At 44.3% G+C, this 26214-nt stretch overlaps 1 protein-coding gene across 1 annotated transcript in view; it reads left to right on the top strand.

Moving 5' to 3' along the window:
- The window catches only part of dctn6 (dynactin subunit 6), a 77261-nt gene extending 51946 nt beyond the window's left edge, over window positions 1–25315 (top strand). Inside the window, exons 6-7 of the mRNA XM_068041850.1 lie at window positions 16258–16400; window positions 25053–25315. Of these exons, the coding sequence (XP_067897951.1) occupies window positions 16258–16400; window positions 25053–25151 (242 nt within the window). The 3' untranslated portion in view covers window positions 25152–25315. The remainder of the gene's footprint in view (window positions 1–16257; window positions 16401–25052) is intronic.
- Window positions 25316–26214: the final 899 nt, after the last annotated feature.

The raw sequence follows: 26214 nt of genomic DNA, 5'->3' as shown, positions 1-26214 counted from the left end.
ATGCCATATCATCCCAACTGCACAACTAGCCTCAGACATTGCTCAACTAACCACACCCCCATCACCTCACACACTTAGCACTGCTGCAAGCCTCACATCCACATCTCACAGCTTGCACACACTGCCAGATATTCAACCATGACAGCCACATCACTAAACAGATTGTACGACACTCACTGACACTTCCAACTCTTCCGCAGTACAAGGTGGCGCACAACTGGATGCAGCAGGAGTTAACCAGAGGGGGATAGATGCGGCTGAAGGTCTTAACCTCCATGGTGGAGATGGTGCTAGATATTATTGGCACACTCATTGCTGAGGCCATTGCCAGTGGCAGGGCTGAAACTGTCGAAGATGATGGTATCCTCAGCTAAATCTCCTCATCCCACAATCTCTTAAGATTTACAAGCTGCAGATTGTGTACGCATGCACCTCTTAACTCGCTGCACTACAACCTTACCCTTGACAGAGTTTTATTAGCAAAAGGATATCAATGGATATGAATCAAAGGCAAGTAAATGGAGATGAGTTTCAAATGTGTCTTTTTCCTTTCAGATAGGCAATAAGTGAAACCTGGTCAGGCAATAGAGGAATAGCAAGAAGACAGTGATTATGAAGACGCACCCCATCACTCGATTTCACACTCGCAGCTATCAGCTCAGATGCTGATAACTGCATAATTTAGAGGAGAGTAGAGAGGCGGGATCTGCATGTGGTGAGAGACAGGGCGGGGGAAAGGATGTAGTACAGGTACTAGTGGGTTCTGGTGCAGAGGACTGAGATGAGCACTTCAATAGGGCAGCCTACAGAAGACCGCTGAATTTTTAAAAAATTCATTCACAGGATGAGGGCGACATTTGCAAAGCCTGCATTTATCGCCTATCCCTAATTGCCTTTGAGAAGGTGGTGGTGAGCCACCTTAACAACTGAGCAGCTTGCTAGGGCATTTCACAGGGCAGTTAAGTCAACCATATTGCTGTCGGTCTGGAGTCACATAAAGGCCAGACCGGGTAAGCATGGCAGATTTCCTTCCTAAAGGACATTAGTGAACTAGCTGTGTTTTTACAACAATCCGGTAGCTATGTAGTAACCAGGACTGATACTAGCTTTTTATTCCAGATTTATTTAATTAATTTACATTTAAATTCCTCAGCTGCCATGGTGGCATTTGAAGTCATATCTGCAGGTCAGTAGTCCAGGCCTCTAGATTAATAGTCTAGTAACATAACCGCTATTTTACTACATCCCATATCTATAACAAAATGCTTGAAGCATTGGGAAGCTTACCAAAAAGCCTGTGGTGAATGATGAGGACCGTGGACGAATTTGGCACCAACTTGGCGCAGGGATTTATGCCGAACCTGGAGCCCATCACTTGCAATATGGAAGGGGTGGCCAACTCCATTTCCACACTCAACCATGTTGCAGTGTCTGGTAGCTGATGCCTCAACTTCCATTGCAGCCTTAGTAGTAATAGCCCAACATCTGAATGCTGTGATAGAAGCTCAGACTTCTGTCTTGCAAGCTCAGACTGCTGCCATCACGGCTGTGGCTATGCAAAGGGACGTGCAGTTCAGCAATCTGTCCTCCAGCAGATTACTAGGATTGCTAAGGCGCACCTTGGGTTAGAGGGCATGAGCACAAGCCTGCTGTCCTCGCAGGAAGATAGCATTCGTCTTTCCAATACTGCTACTGTGCCAGTACCCTTGCTGTTGCCTGTCTGCCAGCCAGCCAATCTACTACCGCCCATGCCAAAGTGATGCATTCTGAAGCCGGGCCTTCTAGATCCAGAGCTGTTAGAGGTCATGCTCCAAGGCAATCTGCAGTCTCCTCCACTGAGAAGCAATAGCCTGCCGTCAGCCATGCTGCAGTCACTGGGTGACACTGTGTAAGGGCACTAGGATAGGTAAAGGGCACTAAGGCAATGCACAAGGTTGAGAATCATGAGGGCGAAGAGTGCCACGGGAGCAGACCCAAGGATTTAAACAGATGCGCGCAGAGCAGTAGAGAGAGGTGAATGGTACAGCAGGAAAAATTGCAAAGTGATCTCACAGCCCAAGGAGGGCCAGCGAGGTTAAGTTTACAGTTAAATATTTAAGGCAACCTGCCAATAACTTAACCTAGATCAAGAAATTGGGTAGAAAACTTTTTAAAAAAAGAAGCTAAGTTGAATTGAGAGTGAGCATTAGGGAGGGAGATGTAAGAAAACACCAAAACTGTCATCAATACAAGGAAAGGAGTTGATTGGTGAGTAACTGGAAAGTATTTTTTGTACGTCATGACTAACTTAAAAGAAATAAACTTATAGTTTAATAAATAGAGGCATGGCAGGGCACCTCAGTCCCATTGAAAGCATATCTTGTGCTATGTGAGAACTCAGGACGCTTCTTGTGTCCTGAACAAGTGCATGTGCAGGAAGTGCCGTCGGCTGGAGGAGCTGTATGTGGGGGGTGGAGGGAGAAGGAAGATTGGAAAAGCAATAATGATGGGAGGGTTCAATAATTAAGGGGACAGACAGGTGTTTCTGTAGCCACAGTCGTGATTCCTGGATGGTATTTTGCTTATCTGGTGCCAAGGTACAGGAGGTCACTGAACAGCTGCAGAAGGTTCTGAAGGTGAACAGCCAGAGATCCATATCAGTACTAACGATATAGGTAGAAAGAGGGATGAAGTCCTGCAGGCAGCATTTAGGGAACTAGGAAAGAAATTAATAAACAGGATCTCAAAGGTAGTAATCTCCAGATTGCTCCCAGTACCATGCAGTAGTGAGCACAGAAATAGGAGAATAGAGCAGATAAATGCATGGCTGGAGAGGTGGTGCAGGGGGGAGGGTTTTAGATTCCTCGGAAATTAGGACCAGTTCTTGGGGAGATGGGAGATGGGATATGTACAGGCCGGACAGGTTGCAACTGAACCAAGCCAGGCCCGGTATCCTCATGGGGTGGTTTACTAATGCTGCTGGAAAGGGTTTAAACCTTTTTGGCAGGGTGATGAGCACCTGGATGTATTGGTAGAAAGGAAAAACATGGTGCACGAATAATTAAGTGCGACACATAGTACTAGAGTAAGAAGTAGTAAGGTGTTAGCTGGGGTCAGACTCAGAGAGAATGCGAGAAGGTATAAATCAGGTCCACAGTGCAAGTGTGTAAATGCACAAAATTTGGGGATAAATAAGGTTGGTAAGGTGCAGGTACAAATAGCCACATGGGAATATGATATTGTGGCAATAACGGAGACCTGGCTGAAAAAGAACAGGACCGGGTATTAAATATTCCCGGATACAACGTGTTCAGGAAAGATATGGAAGGAAAGGAAGGAGTAGAGATGACAGTATTGACCAAGGAGAATATTACAGTGGTGGAGAGAGAGGATGTCCTGGAGAGGTCAAAGACAGAATCTATTGGTTAGAGTTAAGAAATAATTGGGGTGCCCTTACACTGCTGAATGTATTCTATTGGCCACCAACTAGTAGGAAAGATATAGAAGAACAGATTTGCACGGAAATTAGAGAGGTGCGTGAACTATAGAGTCGTGCTAATGGGGGGCTTCAGTTATCCTGATATAAACTGGGATGGCAATAGTGTAGAGGGCAGAGAGATGGAATAGTTTCTGACATTAGTTCAGGAGAATTTTCTTGGTCAGTATGTTTCTGGCCCAACAAGAAAGGAGACATTGCTGGATCTGGTTCTGGGGAATGAGGTGAGTCAAGTGGACCAAGTGTCAGTAGGGGAATATTAGCTAAGGAAAAGGACAAGGAGCAAGCTAGAGTAAAAATACTTAATTGGAGGAGGGCCAATTTCAGTGGGTTGAGAACAGATCTATCCTGGATAACTTGAAATCAAAGATTGGGAGGCAAAACTGCAGTCAAACAATGGGCTGCATTTAAAGAGGAGTCGGTTTGAATACAGTTGATGTGCGTTCCCTTGAGGAATAGCCAGAGCTCCCTGGATGACAAAAGAGAGTGTAAGATGAAGCAGAAAAAGGTTGAATATGAAAGACGTCAGGTTAATAATGCAAGTGAGAACCAGGCTGAATATGGAAAGTTCAGTGGGGAAGTGAAAAAGGCAGTAAGAGGGATAAAGAGTATGAGAAGGGACTGGCAGCTAACATGGAAGGGAACCCAAAAGTCCCTTACAGGGGTATGTAAGTATGAAAAGGATAGTAAGAGGAGGGGTTGGGCTGTTTAGGGACCAAAAAAGATCTATCCATGAAGGCAGAGGGTTTGGCTGAGGTCGTCAGTGAGTAATTTGCATCTGTCTTTACGAAGGAAGAAGATGCTGCCATAGTCATAATGAAAGAGCAGGTCGTTGAGATGTGGGATTGGCTAAAATTTATTAGAAGAGGTACTGGAAAGTCAGGCTGTACTTACAGTTGAAAGGTCACCAGGATCAGATAGGATGCATCCGAGGATGCTGAGGAAAGTGCAAGAAATGCGGAGGTACTGGCCATAATCTTCCAATCCTCATTAGATACCGGGTTGGTACTAGAGGACTGGAGAATTGCAAAAGTTACACCCTTGTCCAAAAAAGGGTGTAAAGATACACCGAACAATTATAGGCATGTCAATTTAACCTCAGTGGTGGGAAAACTTTTAGAAATGATGATACGGGACAAAATTAACAGTCACTTGGACAAGTGTGGATAAATTAATGAAAGTCAGCTTGAACTTGTCAAAGGCAAATTGTGTTTAACTATCTTGATTGAGTTTTATGATGAGGTGACAGAAAGGGTCGATGAGGGTAATGCTATGTGGTGCATATGGACTTTCAAAAGGTGTTTGGTAAAGTGCCACATAATAGGCTTGCCTGCTAAATTGAAGCTCATGGAATAAAAGGGACAGTTGCTGCATGGATATGAAATTAGCTAAGTGACAAGAAACAGAATAGTGGTGAACAGTTGTTTTTTGGACTGGTGAAAGGTGTTCCCCAGGGTCAGTACAAGTACCACTGCTTTTCTTGGTATTTATTGATGACGTGAACCTTTTAAAACAATTTTAAAATTTGCAGACATATAAGTGTAGTGAACCATGAGGAGGATAACTATAGACTTGAAGAGGACATGGACAGGCTGGTGGAATAGGCAGACACGTGGGAGATAACATTTGGCGCAGAGAAATGCAACGAGATAAAGTTTGGTAGGAAGAAAAAGAGAGCCAATATTAAATAAAAGAGAGTGCATAAATTGTTGGAGGTGGCAGGGCAGGTCGAGAAAACAATTAAAAAGGTTTACTGGATCCTGGGCTTTACATAGAGCATAGACATAGGGGCATAGAGTATAAAGTAAGGGAATTAACATGAACCTTTATAAAACACTGGTTCAGCCTCAACTGGAGTATTGTTTCTAACTCTGGGCACTGTACTTTAGGAAGGATGTGAAGGCTTTAGAGAGGATGCAGAAAAGATTTGCAAAACGGTTCCGGGGATGAGGGACATCAGTTACGTGGATAGATTGGAGAATCTTGTGTTTTCCTTAGAGCGAAGAGATTTTATAGAGGAGTTCAAAAGAGGAGGTCAAAAGAGGATAGAGGAGGTCTAGACAGAGTAGAGTGAAACTGTTCCCATGGGCGGGAGGATCGAGAGCCAGAGGACACAGATTTAAAGTCATTGGCAACTTGGGGAAAAACATTTATGCAGTGAGTGGTTGTGATCTGGAATGCACTGCTTAAAAAGGTGGCGGTCCCTCATTCACTTAATGCCTGATCGAGGGAACTGGCATCGGGTTGGGGGTGGGGGGTGGGTGGTGGATGGGTGCTGAGAGCCACCCCTCCTGCCCTTGCTGCTGACTCCCCTACAACCCCCTGCCCCGCGATCTCCACCCTGTGAAACCCCTCTTGCCATGACTCACCTGTGGCCTGGGTCCCTCAATGATCCTGGGCCTCCGGTGGGTGCATTACCGATAGCTGCCACCACCTCAATGGTGGCGCTGCTCAGTAAACGAGAGGCCGGCAGTTGTCAGCAGACAGGACTTCCGTTACTGGGGTCCTTAATCCTGGGGAGGGATTGTCGCTTTATATTGGCACATAATGCAGTGGGCCTTCCCCAAAGAAGGTGACGCGGGCTCTCGCTGGCTGTTCAGCCTGTCGCCGAGACTCTGTTACCTACATAAAATCGCACAACTCCAAAATGTGGGAGTGTTGGTGAATGAGGAATTGGGATTGGGGTTATCAGTATTGCAGTTGAATGAGTTCTTCACAGACATCCCAGCCAGCGAGGTTGCCTTATCTCTTTCTCCTTTTCTCCTCTTTGTCCTCCTGCTCCATAGCTGCTTGCCATGTAGCTGATAGCAAGGGCTGCCACCCTATGATGGCGAGCTTGTGCAGCATGCAGCAAACCACCATGAATATTGACATGCACTCAGCCAGGCGCCTCCAAAATGTTCCAGGCAGCAGAATCATCATCTGCTGTCATTTCCTGGGGCAGCACTGCTTTCAGTGTATGCATGCTGTGGATGTGGGCATGGGTTGAGCACCAGAGCCATGAGCCATGTCATCAGCAGATAGCCCTCATTGCCCTGTAGCCATCCTTTGGTTTGTTGTAGTGGCTCAAAATGGATGGCACAGTGGACTGGTGCAGAACGAAGGCATCATGACTGCTACCAAGATACCGGGCATTGATCTGCATGATTCAATGCAAGCGGTTGCACACCAGCTGGATGTTGAGGGAGTGGAATTCTTTGTGGTTGACATAGAGTTAACATACGGTGCCTGCAAAGTGACATGCATGCAGTCAATGACACCCTTCATCTTGGGTAAACCACGCTGTCATGAAAATCGCCACCTTCCAAGAATGAGGCATATTAATTTTGTCAATAGAAACATAGAAAATAGGAGCAGAAGTAGGCCATTCAGCCCTTCGAGCCTGCTCCGCCTTTCATTATGATCATGGCTGATCATCCAACTCAGTAACCTGTTCCTGCTTTCTCCCCATATCCTTTGATCTCTTTCGCCCCAAGAGCTGTATCTAACTCCTTGAAAACATACAATGTTTTGGCCTCAGCTGCTTTCTGTGGTAGCGAATTCCACAGGCTCACCACTATCTGGGTGAAGAAATTTCTCCTCATCTCAGTCCTGAAAGGTTTACCCCATATCCTTAGACTATGACCCCTGGTTCTGGACTCCCCCACCATCGGGGATATCCTTCCTGCATCTATCCTGTCAAATCCTGTTAGAATTTTATAGGTTTCTATGAGATCCCCCTTGCTCTTCTGAATTCCAGCAAATATAATCCTAACCGACTCAATCTTTCCTCATGCGTCAGTCCTGCCATTCCAGGAATCAGTCTGGTAAACCTTCGCTGCACTCCCTCTATAGCAAGAACATCCTTCCTCAGATAAGGAGACCAAAACTGCACACAATATTCCAGGTGTGGCCTCACCAGGGCCCTGTATAATTGCAGCAAGACACCCCTGCTTCTGTACTCGAATCCTCTCACTGTGAAGGCCAACAAACCATTTGCCTTTTTTACTGCCTGTTGCACCTGCATGCTTACCTTCAGCAACTGGTGTACGAGAACACCCAGGTCTCGTTGCATATTCCCCTCTCTCAGTTTATAGCCGTTCATATAATAATCTGCCTTCCTGTTTTTGCTGCCAAAGTGGATAACCTCACATTTATCCACATTATACTGCATCTGCCATGCATTTGCCCACTTGCTCAACTTGTCCAAATCACCCTGAAGCACCTTTGCATCCTCCTCACAACTCACCCTCCCACCCAGTTTTGTGTCATCTGCAAATTTGGAAATATTACATTTAGTTCCCTCATCCAAATCATTAATATATATTGTGAATAGCTGGGGTCCTAGCACCGATCCCTGCAGAACCCCACTAGTCACTGCCTGCCATTCAGAAAAAGACTTGCTTATTCCTACTCTTTGTCTCCTGTCTGCCGACCAATTTTCTGTCCATCGCAATGCACTACCCCCATCCCATGTGCTTTAATTTTACATGCTAATCTCTTATGTGGGACTTTGTCGAAAGCCTTCTGAAAGTCCAAATAAAATAAACCACATCCACTGGCTCCCCCTCATCAATTCTTTAATTACATCCTCGAAGAATTCTAGTAGATTTGTCAAGCATGATTTCCCTTTCTTAAATTCATGCTGACTCTGTCTGATTCCACCACTGTTCTCCAAGTGCTCTGCTATAAAATCTTTGATAATGGACTCTAGAATTTTCCCCACTACCGACATCGGGCTGACTGGTCTATAATTCCCTGCTTTCTCTCTACCTCCCTTTTTAAATAGTGGGGTTACATTAGCTACCCTCCAATCTGTAGGAACTGTTCCAGAGTCTATAGAATCTTGGAAGATGACCACCAATGCATCCACTATTTCTAGGGCCACTTCCTTCAGTACTCTGGGATGTTGATTATCAGGCCCTGGGGATTTATCGGCCTTCAATCCCATCAATTTCCCCAACTCCATTTCTCTACTGATATCCTTCAGTTCCTCCCTCTCACTAAACCCTGTGTTCCCCAACATTTCTGGTATGATATTTGTGTCTTCCTTTGTGAAGACAGAACCAAAGTATGCATTTAGTTGGTCAGCCATTTCTTTGTTCCCCATAATAAATTCCCCTGTTTCTGACTGTAAGGGACCTACATTTGTCTTCACTAATCTTTTTCTCTTCACATACCTATAGAAACTTTTACAGTCAGTTTTTATGTTCCCCACAAGCTTATTCTTGTACTCTATTTTCCCCTTCTTAATCAATCCCTTGGTCCTCCTTTGCTGAATTCTAAACTGCTCCCAATCCTCAGGTATGTTTTTTCTGGCGAACTTGTATACCTATTCCTTGGATCTAATGCTATCTCTAATTTCCCTTGTAAGCCATGTTTTGGCTACCTTTCCCGTTTTACTTTTGCGCCAGACAGGAAAAAACAATTGTTGATGTTCATCCATGCGCTCTTTGAATGTCACATGAACATTAATTTTAAACTGTTGCTGGAGTGAAGAGATGACTTGTTTAAAGTGATCATCAGACATTTGGCTGGAGGACATTTGCATACTAAGAAAAGGTGCTTGTGGAGACAAAGCAACTACTCCCTGATCCAATTAACCCAAATGGATTTTGATCACCAGATATTGAAGGTAAGAAAGCTTGCATTCCAGTGTCTGCTAAGATGGAGAATCCACAAATGCAAGAGTGGTTAAACCAGTTAGTCACATGACTAACCTGCTGGCCAACCTGGAGTTTTGAATTGTGCTCACAGGATAGTTTGAAGACAGACTGCAGATTGCAACTGAACCTAGAACAAGAGAGCCTCTCTCGCTTTTTCACAAACCTCCGGATCCACTGAAGTCGCTTAAACCTCAACAGAGAAAAGACTCCTATCTCGAAACAAGTTCAAGTGTGCACTGGGCCCCAACAAACAGCAAGACTTACCGGCAACCAACGACTCCACATTTAACTTAAAGGACTGTAAATACACCCAGCTATTGCCTCAAACTTTTCCCCTTTATTCTTTCTACTTTTTCTGTCTCTATCTGTGTGTGTTTATCACGTATGCATGCTAGCGTGGTCACATTGCGTATTCATAATCGTTAACCGGATTAGAGTTTAAGGTGAATAAACCTTTTTTGTTTAGATCTAAGAAAACTTGTGTAATTGATTTCGTTGCCCTACAATTGGAAAGCAGTGAACAAGGATTCACTGAGGGGTAGCTAAAAACACGGTGTTTTTAGAATTGAACCTTGTTACGGTTATACCAGGCAGAGGCTGAGAGGGAATTTTTAGACCCCTTTCTCACCTGGCTGAAACAGAAATTTGGGTGCTAGCGTTCTGGATTTGACCCACAGACAAACGAGAAATTGGAAGTGGGAAGCTAAATTGATCCCAATCAAAAAGAGAAAGGATTTCAATACAGGTTTTCTTGTTGTTGTGTGCTAGAATACTAACATGTCTGCGACTGAAGCCAGGGTGAAGTCACTTGGGATAAGTTAAAAGCACGGTCTGTGGAAGAGTTGAGAAAAATGGCTGAGCAGTGTGGGATCGCTATCCGTGCCAAGGTGAGAAAGTCTGAACTCCTAAGATGAGTGGCCAACCATTTTTCCCTTAAATCTGAAGAAGCAGAAACAGGGTTGGAAGTAGACCCCAATGGTATTGCTAGCAAAGGTATAATTGGAAGAGAGGAAACTTGAATTAGTAGACAGGGAGAGAGAGAGAGAAAGAACTTTCCAGAAGGAACGTGAAGAAAAAGAGAGAGGAGAAAGAACCTTCAGAAGGAATGCAGAGAGAGAGCTGAGGCGACTTGAGTTAACTAGGGGGGAGACAGAATAACCCCAGTGAAAGCATGGCCAATATGGAGGAGCGTAATTCAGGGCTGGGTACAGAATTGTTAAAACTTTCCCAACTGATCCCAGAATTCAATGAGGGAGATGTGGAAGAGTTCTTCGTGTCTTTTGAAAAACTGGCAAGGCAGTTAAAGTGGCCAGCTGAGGCTTGGACTCTCCTGCTACAAAGCAAGCTAACCAGAAAAGCCCATGAGGTTTATTCCATGTTGCCAGATGAGAGCTCTTCAAATTATGAACTGATAAAAAATGCTATCCTCGGGGCATACGAGCTGGTACTATCGCCAAAATTTTAGAACCCTCAAGAAGCAAGCTGATCAAACTTACCTGGAGTTTGAGAGAAATGAGGATGCTGGCTTTTGACCAGTGGCTAAGGGCTCTTAAAGTGCAGCCCAGGTATGAAAATCTCAGAGAAGTAATTTTGCTTGTGGAATTTAAATACTCTGCCACTCTCCATCAAGCCACATGTAGAGGAACAGAAGGTTCATAGGGCCCAGCAAGCTGCAGTCCTGGCTGATGAGTTTGCTGTCATTTATAAATCGGTTCCCCAGGGGAAAACCTTTTCTAGTCACCCCCACAAATTCGAAAATGACAAAGGTTGGAAGGTGATTGAAGCCCAGACAGTCCTGGGAGGGAAAGAAAAGCAGGTGTCACAGGGGGCCCTTCTCCAGCCAAAAAGTAAGATGCTGTTAGTAGGAGTGAGATCCGGAGATCTGTGTGCTTCCATTGTAATAAAGCAGGGCATTTAAGAGCTGACTGCTGGAAACTAAAAGGGAAACCTGTAGGGTTAATCAGGGCACACCTGCTCAGTGAAAAAGACGGGGCCCTGATGGAAAGCACAGCAGAACAAGCTGTGGCTTTAACTGCAGTAAGAGTGAGACCTAGGAAGATTACTGCTGCAATTGCAGGAAAATTTTAATAGGATTCCTGAAAGTTATCAGGGTTTTGTGTCTGAAGGGAGAGTAACCCCATACCCCTGGAGTGGGGCAAGCAAGCCCATAGTAATTCTCAAGGACATGGGCCACTCGATCCCTTTTACTGGGAAAAGGCCTGCCTTTTCCCCCAGAGAGTGCAGGGAACACCAGAATGGTGGTGAATGGTATTGGAGGGCAGTGTATGCCTGTACCTGTACACCGGGTGCACTTGGAGTGCGACCTAGTTTCAGGACCGGTGACCGTAGGGATTGTCCCTAGTTTGCCTGTGGACGAGGTTGACCTGCTCCTAGGTAATAATCTGGTGGGGACAAAAGTAGTAGCTTCCCCAGTAAAGAAAGAGAGACCGCAGGAGGTCAGAGAGACAGGGCAGTGGCAGGAGACGGTCTCCTGCAGTTTCCTTGAATGTTTGGTGAATCAGGCCATGATCCAACCAGCGCCCCCAAAGGAAAGTGAATGGACACTGCAAGCAGATGAGCATGAGGTCTGTCTGAGACTTTGGAAAGTTAGGTGACGCAGGGAATGAGTTAAATGGATCTTCCCTAGCTGAAGCTCAGCGAGCTGACACAGAGTTAGCACAGGCTGCCCAGTCTGTAATTGAAGCAGAGGGAGTCCCTGATTGCTACTATTTAAAGAATGGGATACTGATGAGGAAGTGGAGTTCTCCTTGGAGACCTGAGAGTGAGGAGTGGACAGTGGTTCACCAGTTAGTGGTGCTCAGAGGTACCAGAGAGGAATATTAAGAATGGCCCATGAGATTACAGTGGCTATACATGTCGGTATACAAAAAAACAAAGCCCGCATAAGACAGCAGTTTTGACTGGCCAAAACTCCACAAAGATGTGGTGGAGTACTGTAGGAGTTGCCACATGTGTCAGGTTGAGGGGAAACCCCAACCTACAGTGAAATTTGCACCCCTAAGTCCTGTATCGGTGCTGGGAGGACCCTCCAGCAGAGGGCTGGTGAACTGTAAGGGACCCCTGCCAAGAACAAAAGGGGACTGGCAGGCACAAGGCTGGCAAAAGATTAGAAAGAAAAGGGGAAAAAGGGACCAATAGGACAGGTTAACAGAATCCGGGAGGAACTCCGGATGAAACGCCCTACTGTCCGGTCAGCCAACCCCAAAATGTTTCAGAAATTAGACCCCACATCCACCTATGTAAATGCAGACACTAGAAGCACACCACCTGAGTTGTTAACAGCATTTACAGGAACCTGCAGAGACAAAGAAAGTCCTCAAGAAGGCAGGGAAACAATGAGGGTGATGCCTCACCTAGTCGAAGTGCCAGCGCAGCAGAATCTAGATAAATAACTGCAAGCAGTAGTGTCCCAGAGGACAAAGGGAAGACTGGCAATGAATTCTCCCCCCACAGTCAGGAGAAAAGTGGACCAACCATCCCCTGAGGTGAAAAGCCCATCCATGACTCATCAAAGCACTGAAAGAGAGTTCAGAGTAGAACCGCCTACTGTTGACACCCATGAGTTGAACTCCCACTTAGGACTAATTAAATCTAACCCTCCCCCTGCAGACCTCAACAAGAACAAAGACGCCCTAGGCAGTCATGGCAATGTGCAAACTGAAAAACTTGCCCAAAAACCACATGTTTATTCGGATGCCAGAAAGGGCAATTTAAAGCAGCACTGCTACCAAGAAAAGACAGGCTGTAACAACTGTTAGGATTTCTGAATGGATGAGAGAGATGCATGTGTGTTTTCCCGTACTTATCTTCTCTCTAGTCCCTTTTAATGAAATCGTCTTTTTAAAAAATCGCATTTCATTCCGCTGGGTGTGGAGGTGTCATGCTGGACCCCCACCTGCCAAGAATGAGGCATATTAATTTTGTCACATGACCATTAATTTTAAACTGTTGCTGGAGTGAAGCGATGACTTGTTTAAAGAGATCACCAGAAGTTTGGCAGGAGGATATTTGCATACTAAGAGACAGTGCTTGTGGAGATAAAGCAGCTGTACAGAACCTTAGTTAGGCCACACTTGGAATATTGCATACAATTCTGGTCGCCACACTACCAGAAGGATGTGGAGGCCTTGGAGAGGGTACAGAAGAGGGTTAGCAGGATGTTGCCTGGTCTGGAGGGTATTAGCTATGAGGAGTGGTTGGATAAACTCGGATTGTTTTCACTGGAATGATGGAGATGGAGGGGGCGACCTGATAGAGGTTTACAAAGTTACGAGTGGCATGGACAAAGTGGATAGTCAGAAGCTTTTTCCCAGGGTGGAAGAGTCTGTTACTAGGGGACATAGGTTTAAGATGCGAGGGGCAAAGTTTAGAGGGGATGTGCGAGGCAAGTTTTTTTTTACACAGAGGGTGGTGAGTGCCTGGAACTTGCTGCCGGGGGAGGTGATGAAAGCAGGTACAATAGCGACGTTTAAGAGGCATCTTGACAAACACATGAATAGGATGGGAATAAAAGGAAATGGACCCCGGAAGTGCAGAAGGTTTTAGATTAGACAGGCATCATGATCGGCGCAGACAGGAGGGCCGAATGGCCTGTTCCTGTTCTTTGTACTCCCTGGTCCAATTAACCCAAATGAATTTTGATCACCAGACATTGAAGGTAAGAAAGCTCGCATTCCAGTGTCTGCTAAGATGGAGCATCCACAAACACAAGAGTGGTTAAACCAGTTAGTCACATGACTAACCTGCTGGCCAACTTGGAGTTTTGAATTGTGTTCACAGGACAGTTTGAAGACAGACTGCAGATTGCAACTAAACCTCGAACAAGAGAGCCTCTCTTGCTTTCTCACAAGACTCCGGACCCACGGAAATCACTTAAACCTCAAGAGAGAAAAGACACCTACATCGAAACAAGTTAAAGCGTGCACTGGGCCCCAACAAACAGCGAGACTTACCGGCAACCAAAGGCTCCACATTGAACTAAAAAGACTGTAAATACACCCAGCTATTGCATCACACTTTTCCCCTTTATTCTTTCTACATTTTCTTTCTGTCTGTGTGTGTGTGTTTATCGCATATGCATACTAGCGTGGTCGCGTCGCCTATTCGTAGTCATTAACTGGATTAGAATTTAAGGTTAATAAACTTTCACCTTTCTTCTTTAAATCTAATAAAAACCTGTCTAATTGATTTTGTTGCCTTACAATTGGAAAGCAGTGAACAAGGATTCACTGAGGGGGAGCTACAAAACAGTGTTTTTAAAATTAAACTCTGTTACAGTTAAGCGAGGCAAAGGGTGAGAGGGAACCCCTAGACCCCTTTCTCAGCTGGTCGTAACAACATGTTCACTCCACCTGTTGCTATCTGGCAAGAGAGAATTATATGTAGTTAGCTTTCATTAAGTAGAGAGCCTCAGTGACCTCCATTATGCAACTATGTGAGATTTGGCAAATATCTCCAGCTCTAGCCTGGAAGGACCCAGATGCATAAAAGTTCATTGTCACAGTCACCTTCACAGCCACTGGCAATGTGGTCCTTGCCCTGCTCTGAAGTTGCAGTTGTGGCTACAGCAAGTTGATTTCAGTGAGGACGTCTTTACTGAAGCCAGATATCTTACATGTTGTTCCTTATTGATGTTCAGATAGGAGAATTGCTTCCTGAACACCTTGGGCAGATAAGACCTCCTGGTAGTGTCACTCCCCTGCCTTCTCCTGTAATCCGGCACATTCTTCCTCGTCATATAACAGTCTATTTCTTTTTGAATGCTTCAATTGAACCTGCCTCCACCACACTCGCAGGCAGTGCATTCCATAACTTAACCATTCACTGCGTGAAAGTGTTTCCTCATGTCGCTTCTGCTTTTACCAATTACTTTAAACCTGTGCCCTCTCATTCTCGATCCTTTCTGCTGCTACTGAACAAGTGTTCAAATGAGGTTAAGAGAAGGCATTAACTGGAGCATGAGCTCTAAGCTGGCACCGCTTGTGTCAAACTAGCATTGCACGTTGACTCTCGCCATGATCTGCTTGTTCTGCATAGTTCTAGCAGCCATTCACTGCTGTAACCACATAGGTGAATATGGCATTCGGCACATTTCACCCACAAGTGTGTTCATGCGTCATGGGCACAATTTTGGAGTTCTAAGGGCACACATAGGCCCAGATTTTATCAGGGCGACGGTGGTCTCACCCCCCAGCTAATGCGCCGGCAAGAACCCTGTGTCGCCCCTTCTGTGGGAGGCCTGCCAAATCAAGTGCAAATTAGGTACTTAACTGGACAGTGGCAGGCCTTCCACAGGGTCAAGGACCCAGCGACAGAAGTCCCGTTCTCTGAGAGCTGCTGGCCAATCAGAGGCGGAGGCGGTGGCTGCTGCCGGTAGAGCATCCACCTGAGGCCGAGGAGCGGCACTGGATCTAGGCTACAGGTAAGTCAGGATGGGAGGGGTCTTGCAGGATGGGATCCGCAGACGAGGGGGTTGTACGGGGATTGGCTGCAAGGCTGGGGGTGTTGCTTTCAGTGGGCCCCCTCCTTCCTGATACCAGGTCCCTCATTCAGGCACTAAATGCCTTTTAACGAGGGCCCCCCCTCCCCAACCTGATTGGGCAAGAAACCCACATGGTTTTTCTTGCCGTGCTCCCCGTGTGGCAACAGACCCGCCAGCCGCTCGGCTAATTGCAGTGGCGTCGGGATGAGGCCTTTAATTGGGCATTAATTGCCCACTTAAGGGCCTCAATTGGCTGGGTGGGAAGGCCGATCACAGGCCTTCCTGCCCAGGACTTAATTTCGGTGGAGGCGGAAAGGTGGGGGGGGTCCTGCCTGCCCGCCCGATTAAATGCTGTCTTCGCCTCCAAACCCACTGCGGGGGACAGCATATAATTCCTCAGTAGTGCCTGAATAATGGGCACAAACGATCCCAATTTCTCACTCAAGGTATTTATTTTTAAGCAATAACTTATTTTCATTTTTAACAGCGTCCCATCATATATGGATAGATGTTGCTGCCTCGATTACATTTTTCCTGAGTAAATTAAAGTCAATTACACAGCATATTTGGGATTTTGTTTGAAGAGTTTTCTTGAGCCACCACTTATTATTCATTTCAGACTTTTTTTGTCTCAGCATTTATAGGTAGAAATGTGATCCTAACTAGTGGCTGCATTATTGGAGCTTGCTGTCAAGTAAACTCCTGTGAAGTTGTTCCAGAGAACACAGTTATCTACGGGGTAGACTGCATGCGAAGGGTTCAGTCAGAACGACCACAGGTAAGATCTGTGTGCTGAGGAATGGCAATTCAATGGAAGGTTTTGTAATAAGATAACAGCTTGCATTTATATAGTGTCTTCAACTTAGTAGAACAATTCCAGGGCACTTCACAGAAGTGTAGTAAAACAAAATTTGGCCCCCATCCACATAAAGAAATATTAGGACTGGTGGCCAAAAACTTAGTCAAAGAATTAGTTTTTAAGGAGCGTCTTAGAGGAGGTGAGAGGGCAGTAGAGATATGGAATGGTTTAGGGAGGAAATTACACAGCTGGGGCCTCGGCAGCTGAAAACATAGTCGCCAATGGTGGGGTGCTGGAAATCGGAGATGCAAAGAGTCTACAGTTGGAGGAGCGCAGAGATCTCAGAGGGTGGTAGGGTTTGAGGAGTTTAGAAATAGGGAGGGGTGAAAGCATGGAGGGATTCGAACATGAGGATTAGAATTTTAAATTTTATTTGTTCTGGGGATGTGAGCGATACTGGCAGGACAGTAACTCATTGTTCATCCTTAGTTGTCCTGAGGGCATTGAATTGGCCACAGTGTGGGATTGGAGTCATCTGTAGACCAGACAGGGTAAGGTTAGCAAGTTCCCTTTCCAGAAGGACAACTGAACTAATTGGATTATTATGACAATTTAGTAGCTTTCATAGTCATTTTTGGTGCTCCCCACAGATTACTGGATATATTGAACTTAATTTCACAATTTGCAATGGTGGAATTTGAATTCCCAGCCTCTTGAGTTTCTAATCCAGGACTACAACCATTAGGCTACTGTACCTATGTTACACTTTACAAGTACTTGTCCAGATGCCATGGGTTTGCTAAAGAAAGAAAAGTAATCAGATGAATTAAACTGATATGAGATATTTCTATTAAAAAATGTGGGAAAATGTGTCTTTTGCATTGCACGTGTACTGTTCTACTTGCAATGGCGCTAGAAGAATAAAATCATAGAAACTTACAGTTCAGAATGTGGACATTCTGCCTGCTGTGCCAATGTTGGCTCTTTGAAAGAGCAGTCATGTTTAGTCCTACATTTCCGTCTTTTGTTCAGTGCCGTAAAGGTTCTCCATCCTGAAATACCTATCCGACTCCCTTTTAAAATTATTTATGGAGTGAACATCCACCACCTTTTCAGGTATAGCATTCCAGATCCCAACAATTGAGTGAAGAAATTTTTCCTCATCTTCCGTCTAGATCTTTTACCAATGGTATTGAATCTGTGACCTCTGGTTATTGACCCACTCGCCAAAGGGAATAGTTTTTCTCTCATCGTCTAGAAAACCTCCATTAGGCCAAGTCTTAACATTCTCTGTTCCAAGGAGAGCAGTCCTAACCTTTGCAATCTCTCATAACTGAAGCCCTTCATCCCTTGTAAAATCCTGGTAAACCTCCTGTGTACCTCTTTCAAGGCCTTCCTGACATGTGGTGCCCAAAATTGTCCACACTATTCAAGCTTAGGCCAAACTAGTGATTTATAAAGTTTGAGCATGATCTCTTTGCTTTTATATTCTATTCCTCTATTTATAAACCCATATGCCTTTTAACCACCTTACCAACTTGCTCTGCCATCTTTAAGGATTTATGTACACCAAGGTCTCTTGGCTCATCTACACGTTTCAAAATTGTGCAATTTCTAGTATACTATCTTTTCATATTAGTCCTCCTAATGTGCATCAATTCACACTTGTCCACAAGGAAGTCCATCTACTATGCCATTTCACCGTCACATCTGTCATCCTGGAGTCTATAAATATCCATAATTTTCACTAACTTTGCCAAGTTTCATATCACCTGTAAACTCTATATCGTTGCTCCCCACACCTGAGTCTAGGTTGTTCATAAAAATTGAAAAGAGTAACGGACCCGAAACTGACCCTTGGGGGAAAACACTGCAAACTACCTCTCAGTCTGAAAAACATCCATCCGCCTCCACCCTTTGCTTCTTGTCACAAAGCCAATTTAGTATCCGTACCGCTGATTTCTCTTTAATTCCATTGATTTCCATCTTCTTAAAAAGCCTGTTGTATGACACTTTGTCGAAAGCTTTGCAAAAATCCATATCTACAACTACTGCACTACATTGATCAACCTTCTCTGTTAGCTCATCAAAGAATTCAATCAAGTTAGTCAGATGCAATTTGCCTTTAACAAATCCATACTGGCTCTCCTTGATTAACCCATGCCTTTCCAATTGAAAATTTATTTTCTTCCTGATTTTTTCCAATGTCTTCCCCACCACTGATGTTCAGCTGATTGGCTTGTAGTTTCCTGGTTTCTCCCTCTCTGCTTTCGTAAATAGTGATATAACATTAGCAAGCCTCCAGTCCTCCGCCACCACTCCTGTATCCAGTGAGTATTGAAAGATTGTTACCAATGTCTCACTATTTCTACCTTTGCTCCTTTGGGCAACCTAGGATGCCCTCTTTCTGGATCAGGTGACTTACCAACTTTGAGTAATAATTTTTTAGTACCTCTTTTGCCTAATACAGTCCTGTCTATAAATTCCCTCTCTTTTAGAGCAACATTCACATCATCCGCTTCCTTTGTGAAGGCAGATGCAAAGTGCTCACTTAATAGTTTAGTCATGTCCACCGCCTCTACATGAAGATTTCCTTTGACTTCTTAATAGGCCCAACTTTTTCCCAAGCTAACCGCTTACTTAACAAAGAAACATAGGAAATAGGAGCAGGAGTAGGCCATTCTGCCCTTCGAGGCTGCTCCGCCATTCATTATGATCATGGCTGATCATCCAACTCAGTAACCTGTTCCCGCTTTCACCCCATGTCCTTTGATCCCTTTAAACCCAAGAGCTATATCTAACTCCTTGAAAATATTCAATGTTTTGGCCTCAACTGCTTTCCGTGGTAGCGAATTCCACAGGTTCACCACTCTCTGGGTGAAGAAATTTCTCCTCATCTCAGTCCTGAACGGTTTACCCCATATCCTTAGACTATGACCCCTGGTTCTGGACTCCCCCACCATCGGGAACATCCTTCCTGTATCTACCCTGTCAAGTCCTGTTAGAATTCTATAGGTTTCTATGAGATCCCCCCTCACTCTTCTGAACTCCAGCGAATATAATCCTAACGGACTCAATCTCTCCTCATAAGTCAGTCCCGCCATTGCAGGAATCAGTCTGGTAAACCTTCGCTGCACTCCCTCTATAGCAAGAACATCCTTCCTCAGATAAGGGCGGCACAGTGGCGCAGTGGTTAGCACCGCAGCCTCACAGCTCCAGCGACCCGGGTTCAATTCTGGGTACTGCCTGTGTGGAGTTTGCAAGTTCTCCCTGTGTCTGCGTGGGTTTCCTCCGGGTGCTGCGGTTTCCTCCCACATGCCAAAGTCTTGCAGGTTGATAAGTAAATTGGCCATTATAAATTGCTCCTAGTATAGGTAGGTGTTAGGGAAATATAGAGACAGGTGGGGATGTGGTAGGAATATGGAATTAGTGTAGGATTAGTATAAATGGGTGGTTGATGGTCGGCACAGACTCGGTGGGCCGAAGGGCCTGTTTCAGTGCTGTATCTCTAAACTAAAACTAAAAAACTGCACACAATATTCCAGATACGGCCTCACCAAGGCCCTGTATAATTGCAGCAAGACATCCCTGCTCCTGTACTCGAATCCTATTGCTATGAAGGCCAACATACCATTTGCCTTTGCTACCGCCTTTTGGACCTGCATGCTTACCTTCAGCAACTTGTGTATAAGAACACCCAGGTCGCATTACATATTCCCCTCTCTCAGTTTATAATAATTCAGATAATAATTTACCTTCCTGTTTTTGCTACCAAAGTGGATAACCTCACATTTTTCCACATTATACTGCATCTGCTATGCATTTGTCCATTCACTCAACTTGTCCAAATCACCCTGAAGCCCCTCTGCATCCTCCTCACAACTCACCCTCCCACCCAGTTTTGTGTCATCTGCAAATTTGGAGGTATTACATTTAGTTCCCTCATCTAAATCATTTATATATATATATTGTGAATAGCTGGGGTCCTAGCACCGATCCCTGCAGTACCCCACTAGTCACTGCCTGCCATTCAGAAAAAGACTTGCTTATTCCTACTCTTTGTCTCCTGTCTGCCAACTAATTTTCTATCCATCGCAATACACTACCCCCAGTCCCATGTGCTTTAATTTTACACGCTAATCTCTTATGTGGGACTTTGTCGAAAGCCTTCTGAAAGTCCAAATAAACCACAACCACTGGCTCCCCCTCATCAACTCTACTAGTTACATCCTCGAAGAATTCTAGTAGATTTGTCAAGCATGATTTCCCTTTCTTAAATTCATGCTGACTCTGTCTGATTCTACCACTGTTCTCCAAGTGCTCTGCTATAAAATCTTTGATAATGGACTCTAGAATTTTCCCCACTACCGACATCGGGCTGACTGGTCTATAATTCCCTGCTTTCTCTCTACCTCCCTTTTTAAATAGTGGGGTTACATTAGCTACCCTCCAATCTGTAGGAACTGTTCCAGAGTCTACAGAATCTTGGAAGATGACCACCAATGCATCCACTATTTCCAGGGCCACTTCCTTAAGTACTCTGGGATGCAGACCATCAGGCCCTGGGGATTTATCGGCCTTTATTCCCATCAATTTCCCCAACACCATTTCTCTACTCATACTGATTTCCTTCAGTTCCTCTCTCTCACTAAACATTTCTGGTATGATATTTGTGTTTCCTTTGTGAAGACAGAACCAAAGTATGCATTTAGTTGGTCAGCCATTTCTTTGTTCCCCATAATAAATTCCCCTGTTTCTGTCTGTAAAGGGACCTACATTTGTCTTCACTAATCTTTTTCTCTTCACATGCCTATAGAAACTTTTACAGTCAGTTTTTATATTCCCCGCAAGCTTGCTCTCGTACTCTATTTTCACCTTCTTAATCAATCCCTTGGTCTTCCTTTGCTGAATTCTAAACTGCTCCCAATCCTCAGTTCTGTTGTTTTTTCTGGCAAATTTGTATGCCTCTTCCTTGGATCTAATGCTATCTCTAATTTCCCTTGTAAGCCATGGAGTGGCGACCTTTCCCATTTTAGTTTTGCGCCAGACAGGAATAAACAATTGTTGCAGTTCATCCATGCGCTCTTTGAACGTATGCCATTGCCTATTCACCATCATCCCTTTAAGTAACGTTTCTCACTCCATCATAGCCAACTCGCGCCTCATACTTCAAAGGTTTATAAAATGTTTTAGGGTTTAATTTAATTCTGCCTGCTAATCTTCTCTCGTCATCTCTCTTTCCTTCCCATATTAATCTTTTCAGTTCCCTCCTGTACTTTCCATAATCTTCCTGGTTATTAGACGAATCTTGCTCCTGACATTGGTCATAAGCTTGCATTTTCTGTTTTACTTTAACTTTAATTTCCATTGGTTTTGGATGCTCTGCCTTTTCCCTTCAAAGGAATATGCTTAGTTTACAGCTGAAGTATCTCTTTTTTGAATGCCCTCCATTCTTCTGCAATGTAGAGGAGACCAAAGGCAGACTGGGTGACCGCTTTGCAGAACAGCTCTGTTCAGTCTGCAGGCCTGACACCAAGCGTTCAGTCACATGTCATTTTAATTCTTCACCTTGATCCCACTCTGACGTTTCTGTCCTTTGCCTGCTACAGTGTTCCAATGAAGTTCAACGCAAGATTGAGGAACAACACCTCAACTTTCGACTGGGCACTCAACATTGAGTTCAACAATTTTAGATCATAACCTCTGTCCCCATTTTGTTTTGTGTTTTTTTTTTGCTGGTTTGGCTTTATCCTCTTGTTTCTTTCTGAATTACTTTGCATTCAGATGGCTGCTATTTTGCCATTCACACCTCCTCTAGACACATCTTTTGTTTCTTAAGTTGACCCGTTACCAGTCCCTTTGCCTTTCCACCATGAAAGCTTTTATTAGTTAATCTCTGTTCCCCACCCCCCCCCACTTCAGTTGCTCAAAACCTATTACATTTCTAACTTTTCTTGGTTCTGATGAAAGGTCACAAACCTGAAACGTTAACTCTGTTTCTCTCTCCACAGATGCTGCCAGACCTGTTGAATATTTTCAGCATTTTCTGTTTTTATTCTGCTACTTTCAAGGTCCTACTTTTAACTTCCTGCGTAGCACCTGAAAGTCTGACTGTAGGACCTCAATACCCTCTCAATGTCGTTGGTACCAACATGTACCACAACCTCTGGCTTACTCCTTTCCCCCTACAGGATATTCTGCACCCTCTCCATGATGTCCTTTATCCTGGCACCAGGGAGACAACACACCATGTGGGACTCAGGATGACGGTTACAGAAATGCCTATCTGTCCCCCTAACAATGGGATCTCCGATAACTGCATTTCTACTCTTTGCTTTTCCCTCCTGTGCAATCCCTTGCCCACTGGTGCCATGGTCTGGACTGCAGTCCTTCAAGGTAACGTCACTCCCAGCCTCCAAAGCTGAGTACCGGTTTGAGAGTGGCACACACCCTGAAGACTCCTGCACTTCATGCCTCTTCCTACTCTTTTGGATGGCCACCCGTCTACTCGCCTGCGCTTTCTCTCTGTAGGGTGGCCATCTCCTGGAACATATGATCCAGGAAACTATCAGCTTCCCTCTGCTTCTTAGTGACTCCAGTTGCCCCATAAGCTTGGAAATCCTGAGCTCGAGCTCAAACAGCTGGAGACACTTCCTACACACGTGCCTCCCACCCCCCCCACCAAAGCCTGAAGTTTCCACATGGTGCAAGAATTGCAAGCAACAGGGCTCAGCTGCCCATCTATGATCTAAAAAAAAACTCTTCCATCTTTTAGAATCTATAGTACCTTGTTTAAACTGTTACTTTTAATTAATGCCTCTAGACTTGCTCTGCACTACTATCCTTATTATTAATTTGCTTACTATTACACTTACCCTGTTTAAAATGTTTAATTTCCCAGCTCCTCATTTGAACCAATGCCCTAGTTTAGAGGAAGGGAAAAATAAATACTCACCATCAAATCACTTATCTGACTTGCTGTGACGTCAAGCTTTGACTTTGTTTTCTGAAACGCAGTCTGTCCACTCCAAGCCCCCCAGCTCTTTACATCACCCACCCCCCAACATTTGCTGGTCTCACTCAATTTTCAGTATCACCGCTGGTCTCGGGCCTGCTCTGCTGTTGCTCTTTATCCTTCCGCCGGTCTCACTCTCGCTGCTGCTCACGGGCCTGCTCTGCAGCCACTCTTTATCCTGCCCTGATCTCGCTCCGCTCTCATTGCTCACTCAACTCCACTTCTGCACCATCGCTATGCTGATGGACTGCTTTTCCAACATATAGCCTTGGATGAACTGTGATTTGCAGAGAACAAAACCATTTTCTTCGGCTGTCGCCACTAACTCCATACTCTGCCATTGACTCCATTCCCCCCAGCTGCTGTCTCAGGTAGAAGCAGACTGTTTACAATCTCTGCATCAAGATCATCCCCTAGATCACCTTTCGATTCCATATCATCTCCATCACAGAGACTTCCAGTCCCTTAACATCCAGGGCTTCCACCCCACTTCAACCTATCAACAGCTTAAATCCTAATCCACACTTTTGAAACTCAGTGCTTTCCTTACCTTGAGGCCTCTGTAAAAGTAACAGTTCTCTTCAGTTATATGACTCGTCTTCTTCAGCTGTATTGTAATGCTGACCGTTATTGGTCAAGTCACATTTATTTCCTCTTACTAAAAGTAAAATCGTCATTGGTATCCTTGAAGTTTTCTAGAAAGTACAATGCAATTTAGTTAAAAACAACTGTAGATGTGTTAAATAAAGGAAAATGCCTGTGGCCTTTATTTAAAAGGCCTAACGTATCCTCAGATCAAAGGATACTTCTTTCAAGTGAAGGAAAGTTTTGGAGTTTTGCACAGCAAGTTCCTGTCAGCCAAAGCGCCACAAAGTGCAGCGCCCTATGCTGGGCATCTGGGGGCTGTGTGAACAGGGCATGCAACTGTGTCTTCTTAACCAATCAGATTGAAGAACTGTTAATGAGCAGTGCAGAGTCGAAAACAGGACGCATCAGTTAGATAACTGAATTCAGCATCAAATCAGGTACAGAAAGCAGAAGTGGAAATAGGACAGGAAAGTGGAGTTGAAGTTGAAGATTAGCCATGATCTTTTTTTAATGGTGGACCAGGCTTGAGAGGGCATATGGCCTATTCCTTCTCCTGCTTCTTGCGTTTTTATGAAACAGGAAAGCTTATTGGCACTGATGAACAGTTTGATATAATTGTAGAAAATTTCCACACTGTTTGGAGTGTTAAGTTTGGTAGTTATAAATGGAAGGTCAAAATTATGGAAGAGCAGAATTCACTGTAGAGAATCAACACCAATGTTAGAGCAGTCAAGATAACTCTTACTTGGCTCATACTGTATAACAGTATTACCCACATTCCATGAAACAAATAAAAAAACAGCTGACTCTGGATGAAATGTGGAAAAGTGTTCCATTACTCAATTCCACCAGCATCAAAAAGAAATAAACATTCACATCCAGTAGCAATTTAATGAATTTTGTTCTTGTTGAAATTTAATTCTGCTGTTCCTTATCCCCGGGATGAAATGTAATGGCCTGAAACTTAGAAAGCTGTTATCCTTTGTCTCAATACCTATTTACTTAATATCTAATCTTTCTGTTTATAGCCACAAACTCTGCAGCTAGACTTCCTGATGAAGATCTTGCCTAATTATCATCACCTGAAGAAAACAGTGAAAGGAAGCTCCACCCCAGTAAAAAGCTGAATAGAACCAGATTCTCACTTCTGCAGAGGAATCAAGTTTTATTTGGGTATAAGCATAATCACCTAAAAGTAGTAATCTGTGCTACAATAATATAAACAATTGCATGTAAATCTTTTACTGAAGTGTGTAATGTGTCCTTCGCAATAAAATGAAAATAGAAATTAGGCATAATAATTGCTAAACAATTTTTGGTTTCACCATTTAATTAACTTCATGTCCTTTTTTCATATTAATCCCATTCTTAAAAATAATTGTGCAGATGATTTATCACAGGTTGTCTTAGTTATGGACAAAAGATTAGTTTTAAGGTCAAAATGACTACACTTCAAACAAAAATATTGTTAGATGGTGGGCTAGATTCTCTGAATTAATTGCGACCTATTTTGAGGCAGTTTAGGGACATGGGGAAAATTTTAATCTTCAAAAACGAGTGGATTTGGGTTGACTGGGATGTAAAAATGTTTAAAAATCTGTAACCTGACCCTAACCCGCCCACTTCCTATTTTAACAAAGCCGGGAAGCAGGTTGTTTATTTAAATATAATGAGGTTGTGTGCCTCAGATTAAACCATCGTTTTGAAGATAACCTTGGTCGGCCAGGTTTCCCAGGCTTAGGAAACCCGGCCGCTAAAAAGGGAGACTACAACTGCTGGATCCAGAGGGAAGTGTCTTGCTAGATCCAGCTTACCTACTTCACCCACACCCCACCATCCCACAACAATCGCACAACCCCAACCCTGCTGATCTCCTCCCAACCCTTAGGATCTCCCCCAACCTTTCTGATCTAGCCTCCAATCTTCCCCCAACTGCAAGCTATGATCTTACTCCCTGTACCCCCATACCCACCCCAAAATGGAAAACTGCAACTACAGTGCCCGCTCGGCCTCTAAGTTTGAATTAGGGGCATAAAATTTGTTTTTAAGGACTACTGCCTAAAAATCATAACGAAAACAACTACACTGAATTATTGTCCTAAAAATCTTCTGGCCCCCTTTAAGATCTATTGGGAACCAAAACTGCTACCTGTAAATGGGGTCAAAAAGGTGTGGCTGACCCTCTAATTT

This window comes from Heterodontus francisci, chromosome 1, assembly GCF_036365525.1.
Source record: "Heterodontus francisci isolate sHetFra1 chromosome 1, sHetFra1.hap1, whole genome shotgun sequence".
NCBI lineage: Eukaryota > Metazoa > Chordata > Chondrichthyes > Heterodontiformes > Heterodontidae > Heterodontus > Heterodontus francisci.
This window is presented reverse-complemented; position numbering and strand designations above follow the sequence as displayed.